At 38.6% G+C, this 9,688-nt stretch overlaps 1 protein-coding gene across 1 annotated transcript; it reads left to right on the top strand.

The window, feature by feature from the left end:
• Positions 1-919: 919 nt before the first annotated feature.
• LOC130912372 (forkhead box protein L2-like) lies at positions 920-1,777 on the top strand. The gene has a single exon (XM_057830422.1). It carries the CDS (start codon positions 953-955, stop codon positions 1,622-1,624), a length of 672 nt encoding a protein of 223 aa, XP_057686405.1. The 5' UTR covers positions 920-952; the 3' UTR covers positions 1,625-1,777.
• Positions 1,778-9,688: the final 7,911 nt, after the last annotated feature.

Raw genomic sequence — 9,688 nt, forward strand, 5'->3', positions numbered from 1 at the left:
TACTTTTCGAGGCTGTGGTCATAAGGTTTATATGAGAAACTTGAAACTGTTCAGTGTTGCAACTGTTCAATTTTGCACATCAGATTTTTTTTTTAAAGAAAAAGTCTTAGCCAAAGTTATTTATTTTTATTTTGTTTTTCAAAATATCTACATTTCAGAATATTGTATTTTCTATTTTTGAGCAGAATTCTCACTTTGTGTAGGCTAATGTTCCTATTGTTGAAAGCACAAAAGTGTGTAATAAACAACTAGCACATTTATATTTTGTTATATTTTGTTTTCTTACTGTTCCAAAAATGAACCGAACCGTGACCTCAAAACCGAGGTACGTTCCGAACCGAGATTTTCGTGTACCGTTACACCCCTGTTGTTTAGCCATTGATATTATTCAAAAACATGGTTGGCCAACCTTACTTCACATTTGGCCTTTAAATACTGTTCTACGTGAAGGTCGTCAGCCAAGGTCGGCCCCCACATTTTTACCACACCAAATCTGGCCCCCTTTGCAAAAAGTTTGGACACCCCGGTGCTAGACTTTTTGGGCTTGAACCAAGGATTGAAACGTATTTCAGTGGGATTTATTTACTCTCCTAGCGTCATTTAAACCAAAATCCTAACTACTGTAATACAGTAGTCTATAAGTCTACTTCTAAATTGTGTCTCCTAGAGCAGATCTAAAAGAAAAAGGTCAAATTAAGCGCAGTTGGGTTGCGTGTGTAGGTGGGTGAGAAAAGGGGGGTGAGTAAGAAATTCCCACAGGTACCTCTGATAGAGCCGTGGGAAAAATTTTAAGCGCTCTATAAACAATAACGAAAAAACACGTGAAAAGTGTAAACACGGTTAACGATCAAAGAGATGGCGTCCTTATATGTCAGCGTGAGAACTCCAACTGCATTCGTGCATTGTCTGCAAGGCTATTATCACCCAAAAAATCGAAGACGCGTGCGTCGCAATGGTTGACTGCAACGAACCCCAACCCAAAGTTTCCGGCGAGGAGGAGGAAAGCTACGTTGACAAGAAGCCGCCCTATTCATACGTGGCTCTCATTACGATGGCCATTAAAGACAGCGCCTTCGAGAGGGAAACAGTAAACGGGATTTACGACTACATCACCTCCAAGTTCCCTTTTTATCAGAGCAACCAAAAAGGCTGGAAAAACAGCGTCCGACACAATTTGTCCATAAATGAGTGCTTCGTCAAGGTAGCAAAGGAGATCTCGGATGGCAGGAAGGGCCACTACTGGATGGTGCACCCCGCTTTCAAAGACATGTTCGAGGGGGGCAATTACCAGCGCCGTCGTCGCCGCACTGCGAGGAGGCCCCAAAGTAACCTTTCGAGTTTGGTCGTCTTGAACAACCCGACGCCGCACGTGAGCTGGACTAACTTACCCCAACCGAGCTTCTACCACGCGGGTTCGTTCCATGGCGTCAACAACATTCCTCTGGTGAGCCCCTACCTGACGCAGCCGTACTGTGTGCCCAGCGCCGTCTACCATCAACAGCCGGATTTCGCGCCACTGAACTGGAACCAGTATGGCACCGTCGGCCCCACCATACTTGGCACCGGCTCGTGGGAATCCGGCTATCAGCACTTGAATGCCGTTTGGGGACACTTCCAGAGATGAGAAGAAGCAGGACATTTGTTTATTGAAGACAGTTCCTAATTGTATTATACAGCCAACTGAAAGAATGTTTTTGTTCATGCTGTATATTTGATCTGCTATTTGGCTTCTATGCCATAGTTAAAGCACTTTTCCCCCTTTCTTCAGATGTTTACATGTTACCAAAGTTCACCATTTTTGTTAAATAAATATAGTTTGATAAAAACTGGTTAGATTTACTTATTGAATCAAGCACACGAAACGTCTTACAATTTTCAAAAAATGTCTTTCCCCTCATAAAGACATTGTGTCCTCGGGGCCGGATGTATGGGGGGGCAGACGTGAGTCGTGCCCACCCAATCAAAATTTCGGGAATATCTTTTAGCGTCACACTGGATATAGAGAACGCACGGAGAGTTGGTCTCACCTTCTTTTTTATTGCAGGATTATTGTTGTGCCGAAAAATAGCCGCCCCACATGAACAGGTCCCCCCTGACGGTAACGCTTATTTCTAACGCTTTATTGAGCGCTTATTCTATTTATTTGTTTATTTATTTTATTATTGAGCGCTCACACGTCACTCGTACAAACAGCTTTTTCTTACCAATCGATGGAGATGGAAACGATTTTCTTGTACCGTGAATATGTATTATTTTACTCTGCTTGAACTAATAAATGTCATACCTGTGTGACTGTCATTGGGATATGGTCGTGAAAACCTGTAGACTAATACATTTCTGTTCAAAGATGTTAGGGCCTCTGCCCCTCCTTCCTGATTACAGGTTAGACGGGTGGAGCGGCCGCAGCTGTGAGCAGTTGCAATCAGCCAGCTTTAAAAGACCAGCGGACGCACCATCACGTCGCCAGATCAACTCGTCTAGTCCTGCTGTCAGTTGTATCCCGCTTTACTTACATTTTTGTCTTCTACTCTCGGCCCACGATTTTTGCTTTTGTCCCAGGACCTGTTTACGCACGCCCCTTGTCGGATCTCCACGCCTGATTCCCCCCGAGCTTTGCCTGCCTCTCGTCGGTCTGGATCTCGCCAGCAACGCTCAAACAATAAACAAAACATTTGGTTTTCACAGCCTGTCGGTCCCGTTGTCTGCTTTGGGATCCTCTCCCATCCACGAACCATGGTTATGTGTCCCAGTTCACCATGTGTTACTAAAATACAGTACGAGTATTTTGTGTAATTTGTATATTTAAAACTGATTTCACATCCGTAAATCCATTACTGTAATGCGTCCATGACAACATTTGATGTTTTCACCTCAATAAAGCGTTATAAATAAGCGTTCCCGTCAGGGAGGACATTTCACGCGGGGCGGCTATTTTTCGGCACAACACCGGGCCTCGGTGTCCTCATATGTGGAGTAAGGCTGTCAAACGATTAAATTTTTTAATCGAGTTAATCAGCTTAAAAATTAATTATTCGCAATTCAAACCAGTTCTAAAATATGCCATATTTTTCTGTAAATTATTGTTGAAATGGAAAGATAAGACACAAGACGGATATTTACATTCAACATACTGTACATAAGTACTTATTTGATTATTATAACAATAAATTTACAAGATGGCATTAAGATTATTAACATTCTTTCTGTTAAAGGAATCCACGGATAGAAAGACTTGTTGTTCTTAAAAGATAAATGTTAGTACAAGTTATGGTAATTTTATATTAAAACCCCTCTTAATGTTTTCGTTTTAATAAAAGTGAAATTTTCAATCAAAAATAAACTAATAGCTTACCATTGTTGACGTCACCGAGCGGTGAAGTCACACGGGCTCCCTGCCGTTCTTCCACAGTGTCTTTAACTACGTTCGATAACGATTGAAATACACCACAAGGTGTCAATGGTGAATTTTAAATTAATTAGAGATCTAGCCAACTGTGTTTTCTCTCTCGAAAAGCCATAGTTTCCGGGTTCATTGAACCTTACGTTCATTTGAGTGTTGGCTTCACAACGTACGAGACCTCTGATAGTTTGTATATTGTGACTAAATATTGCCATCCAGTGTATTTTTTTTAGCTAAACGAAATGTTTGAATACAGTTTGACCAAAGTCTGAGTAAGTTTTAATGTGTATTTTGCATAGCTATTTGGATTGGGAATTTCAGTTCTCTTTGCATTTTTGCGTGAGAATAGGGCCTCATTAATACAGACTGAAGTGCTTTTCTTTTTGTGAACATTATTTTTTTTTTGAGAGATAGGAATATTATTTTTGTTGTGCTTTCACTAAATGATACTTATGGTTGTAGTGAAGGAGTTGCCGACACTTATGCCAACAAATGGCGCGGTCATGAAAAAAAACGGCGTCATTGCAATCTGTTTGAGGCAATGCATGAGCGGGTCATTCCGCGCATGCGTTAAATGCGCCAAATATTTTAACGTGGTTAAATTTAAAAATTAATTACCGCCCGTTAACGCAATAATTTTGACAGCACTAATGTGGACATGACATTTTGTGTCGTAGGCCACAATATGAACATTTAGTAAACAAGTGTGGCCTATATGACCTAAAATGTCATGTTCTCATACAGTGCCTTGCAAAAGTATTCGGCCCCCTTGAACCTTGCAACCTTTCGCCACATTTCAGGCTTCAAACATAAAGATATAAAATTTTAATTTTTTGTCAAGAATCAACAACAAGTGGGACACAATCGTGAAGTGGAACAAAATTTATTGGATAATTTAAACTTTTTTAACAAATAAAAAACTGAAAAGTGGGGCGTGCAATATTATTCGGCCCCCTTGCGTTAATACTTTGTAGCGCCACCTTTTGCTCCAATTACAGCTGCAAGTCGCTTGGGGTATGTTTCTATCAGTTTTGCACATCGAGAGACTAACATTCTTGCCCATTCTTCCTTGCAAAACAGCTCGAGCTCAGTTAGGTTGGATGGAGAGTGTTTGTGAACAGCAGTCTTCAGCTCTTTCCACAGATTCTCGATTGGATTCAGGTCTAGACTTTGACTTGGCCATTCTAACACCTGGATAAGTTTATTTTTTAACCATTCCATTGTAGATTTGGCTTTATGTTTTGGATCATTGTCCTGTTGGAAGATAAATCTCCGTCCCAGTCTCAAGTCTTGTGCAGATACCAACAGGTTTTCTTCCAAAATGTTCCTGTATTTGGCTGCATCCATCTTCCCGTCAATTTTAACCATCTTCCCTGTCCCTGCTGAAGAAAAGCAGGCCCAAACCATGATGCTGCCACCACCATGTTTGACAGTGGGGATGGTGTGTTCAGGGTGATGAGCTGTGTTGTTTTTACGCCAAACATATCGTTTTGCATTGTGGCCAAAAAGTTCAATTTTGGTTTCATCTGACCAGAGCACCTTCTTCCACATGTTTGGTGTGTCTCCCAGGTGGCTTGTGGCAAACTTTAAACAAGACTTTTTATGGATATCTTTGAGAAATGGCTTTCTTCTTGCCACTCTTCCATAAAGGCCAGATTTGTGCAGTGTACGACTGATTGTTGTCCTTTGGACAGACTCTCCCACCTCAGCTGTAGATCCCTGCAGTTCATCCAGAGTGATCATGGGCCTCTTGGCTGCATCTCTGATCAGTTTTCTCCTTGTTTGAGAAGAAAGTTTGGAAGGACGGCCAGGTCTTGGTAGATTTGCAGTGGTCTGATGCTCCTTCATGTCAATATGATGGCTTGCACAGTGCTCCTTGAGATGTTTAAAGCTTGGGAAATCTTTTTGTATCCAAATCCGGCTTTAAACTTCTCCACAACAGTATATCTGACCTGCCTGGTGTGTTCCTTGGTTTTCATAATGCTCTCTGCACTTTAAACAGAACCCTGAGACTATCATAGAGCAGGTATATTTATACGGAGACTTGATTACAAACAGGTGGATTCTATTTATCATCATCGGTCATTTAGGACAACATTGGATCATTCAGAGATCCTCACTGAACTTCTGGAGTGAGTTTGCTGCACTGAAAGTAAAGGGGCCGAATAATATTGCACACCCCACTTTTCAGTTTTTTATTTGTTAAAAAAGTTTAAATTATCCAATAAATGTTGTTCCACTTCATGATTGTGTCCCACTTGTTGTTGATTCTTGACAAAAAAAATTAAATTTCATATCTTTATGTTTGAAGCCTGAAATGTGGCGAAAGGTTGCAAGATTCAAGGGGGCCGAATACTTTTGCAAGGCACTGTATATGGCGGTCCTAATTGTATTTTGTTTTAATGTTGCTCGCATATATTTTTATATGAATTAATCAATTATTAAAATGTTAATTAAAAAAATTTAAACAAACACAGAAATGCAATCCCCAGATAGCAGACCAACATTGAAAAGATGTTGGATCAACATTCCGCTGTCTATCTTATATCGTTGAATCAACGTCACTTTTGCACCCTCAATTAATGTTGTTTCAACGTTGAAATCCTTACGAAACCTAAACGCAAACGGCGGAGTTTGACTTTTGGGGCACGGGGGGCATAACATGTTGATGACCCTGAAACGTAGTGTCAGCAAAAAAACATATCTTACAAGATTATGAGATATTTATAATAATAAGTTGAAAATGACCGTCTTTGTTACGCCTCATTCTTGAGAGGAATTCCAAATCGGGCACCTGAGGCTATACTTTTCACCAAGATCGTCATCTATTGAATATGGTATGCCCACCATGCCAATCGTGCCAATTTAGTTAGCCCAGTCAAAAATTGTATCCCCTGGGCAGAGCCACTGTGCCGCACTGATTGGCTTGATTTCCATGTTTTGGTGATGTAGTTATCTGCGAGGTTTGAAAACATGGCACATCTATAAAAAAAAAAAACGTGTCGTGTAACATGATATACATACAGTATACTGAATGTAAAAAAGACAATGTTTCACTGTTTTACTCGTAGCATGACGCATAACTGTTATTACTGTAATTCAAGTCCTGAATGGAGTTTCTCTAGTTTAACAAACGTCAATGTCCAAAATATATAACTATATTTTTTCTGGCTTCAATTTAAGTCGACATAACTCATAACTAATGTGTGTGTGTGCGCTCCCGCGGCCAGGGGACACAATTTTTGATGTTACCTACATTGGCAAGAGGTGGTGGCTTTGTTGTACAATTAGCGTCTTTAGTGGGGCAAATTGAAATGCCGCTCATCATTTTGACGCTGGTCTCTAGCGTTTCATGGTCCACATTTTCAATTCTTGGTTCCTGCTCGGTAGTTATTGTCACTTTTGAAAGCTTAGGTTTGAAAAAAATTATGTATATCCATCTTGCCTCTTCGGTCCTCGGGTGGTTTTGGCTAAGCAAAGCAAATGACGGTCTAAGGTGGTAGTCACATGAACTGTTAAAAAAATAATTTTAACCAATTCTAAAAATATCTTTTTTTGTTCATTTATTTCATTTTTGTTGTTTATTTTTATTGCTTTACAACTTTTATAGACAATATCTTACCTGAAAATTCTTAATTTTAAAATCATATACTGTATAGGAAAGTCAATTACATGCAATGACACTTTTCGGCCACCAGGGGGGCATGTCCCCCCCCTGAAAATCCGCTTATGCCTAAATATCATTTCGATTATTAATAATATTGGAACAACGCTGGTATGTCTTCGACCAAAACGCCCGCTCATCCGTAATTCAATGACTCTTCAATCATATTTCCCGGTCAATCATAAATCAACTATTTGTCAACATTAGTTCATCAATTATATAACAATGCTAACCCAACCATCGCCTGACACACCGTAGGAACATTGTTTCCACGTCACTTGACGTCGAAAATTTCAATGTCAACTATATTGATGATTTTGATGGAAAATCAACGTTTATTCAGTGTCGGTCGGCTATCTGAGTCTGGTTATGGCCCCCAATAATAATAAAAATTGGAACCTTCAATTCTTTTTTAAAATGTCATAATAGGCAGCCTAGCTATTTAACCCATCAACTGCTATCGACAACAACAGATGTCCATTCGTGTTCTTATCAAGGGCGTAGGTTTGGGCTCAACATTGGTTGGGACAATATGGCGTAACCTGCACGTAGACTTTTTGCTACGGATGGGACATTTGTAATTATCAATGCAAAATAAATATGTATTGACTTGACAAAAACTACTAAAGATACATTTTGAAAACTGCCAGAAAAAATGTCCGGATTTTATCAGCAAATTTAAATTGCATTATTTGAACATCACTAAAATAATATTAACATACACAATAAATAAAAGCTTGTTAATCATCTCCTAACTGCAAAAAGAAAATACATACCAACATTTGTCTTAAGACCACTCAACATTGTCTAATTAAAGAAATTAAATATAATAACGTAATAAAACTTCTTTGTCAGGCAATAACAAAAATAAATAAAAATGGCACTGTCCTTCAGGTAAACCACTACTGCTTTGGTCCACATGCACGGCCAAACTCAACAAAAAGATGAAAGCTCCTGTGGGCTGCTTTAAGACCACATACATTTCTCACAGTTTATTTCATGTCAGCAGTAGAAAACACATAGAAGAGGAAACTTTTCTCTAACCAGCTTCCTAGTTTTGCAGGTTAGCAAGTTCACACAGTTTAATGTTGTGCTAACTCTGATGCAGGTTGGACTTTCAGTAGTAAAATTAGTGGTATGTTCCCCACTTCCACAACATTGAAGTCTTTTTACATTTCTTACACTGGCTGCTACTGGCTGAATAAAAATGTCTAATAATAAAACATAATTAACATAATAATGGTGGGGTCAGTTACAACAATTAAAACGTGGGGAGACAATCTAAATGACCTATATAACTAAAGTCATTATATAACGCAAATAAGGTTGCTTAAAAGTTGGTGGGGACAATTTGAGCATCCTCAAAAGTTGCTAGTGTTTTGTCTCTACTGTCCCTAGGCAAACCTACGCCCATGGTTCTTATATTACATTGCCAATGATGGCGCAAGACATCCAATTCATTATGACTCGGTGGAATGGCAGCGACCATTCTCTGCCAGACTTTCCCAGTCGCAATGGAATGGATGTCTAGCGCCGTCAATGGCACCCAAAGAGTAAATTAAGTGGTTTCAAGCGTTTAATGCGCACAGTTCCTTTGCTGCGTTTGGACTCAAAAGTCGTATTTCGGGGTTTTATTTCTGATTGGTATCCTTTTTAGTATCCTATTTTTCTACTCGTTGAATTTGGCCATCAATTTTACCTTGTATGGGGCGCCGTTTGTAAAGCAGCACAAGCTCAAAATTACGACAACATTTTCTCACATTTAGCGCCAGTGTTTAAAACATGGTGTGAAATTTTTAGAGTCAGTTTTTTTTTTTTTTTTTGGACATTTACATTTACAACATTTATTTAGCAACTTAAATATTTATTAATATTATTAAATATATAAAATATATAATATATATAAAATATATAATCAGAAGTTTTGGACCTGATTGTTTAAATCCAGAACTAATTATTTTATTTAAATACTAAATTTATATCCTATATCCTAAATGCTGAATCTGGAAACGGTTGGAATTAAATATTTAGCTTAATATGCAAATTCACATGACTGGAGACCGCAAGTAACAAAACAAAAGCTGGAGCACACAAAATACTCTTTAAATAGTTTCTCCTAAATATGTTTTTCACCTATATATTGTTATTACCACAATGACTCATGTCCAAGAGCAGACTGCCATCGTTAGGTAGGTTTTATTCATTTTCAAGCAACGTAAACAGACAGTCTGAGTTGCTCCACCGGCTTTTATTTTGTTTACTTCCGGTCTCCAGTCATGTGAATTTGCATATTAAGCTAAATATTTAGTTCCGACCTTTTCCTGATTTAACATGTAGGATATAATATATAAGTTTAACATTTAAATTAAATATTTAGTTCTGGATTTAAACAATCAGGTCCAAAACTCCTTATTTAAAAATAAATATTTTAGTTGCTAAATAATGTTGTAAATGTGCAAAAAAAAAAAAAAAAAAAAAAAAAAAAAAAAAAGGTGACTAAAAATTCCACGGCATTTTAAACACTGCGTGGCGCTAAATGTGAGAAAATGTTGTCGTAATAAAAAAATATCCCCAAATCATATCGGAACGCGTTACGTGGCTGCGTAGTTTCCGTTTCCGGAACG

This window comes from Corythoichthys intestinalis, chromosome 2 (genome assembly GCF_030265065.1).
Source record: "Corythoichthys intestinalis isolate RoL2023-P3 chromosome 2, ASM3026506v1, whole genome shotgun sequence".
Lineage (NCBI taxonomy): Eukaryota > Metazoa > Chordata > Actinopteri > Syngnathiformes > Syngnathidae > Corythoichthys > Corythoichthys intestinalis.

What these genes read in the sequence shown, in the direction of transcription:
- LOC130912372 (XM_057830422.1), top strand. Translation starts at nt 953, where the DNA reads ATGGTTGACTGCAACGAACCCCAACCCAAAGTTTCCGGCGAGGAGGAG.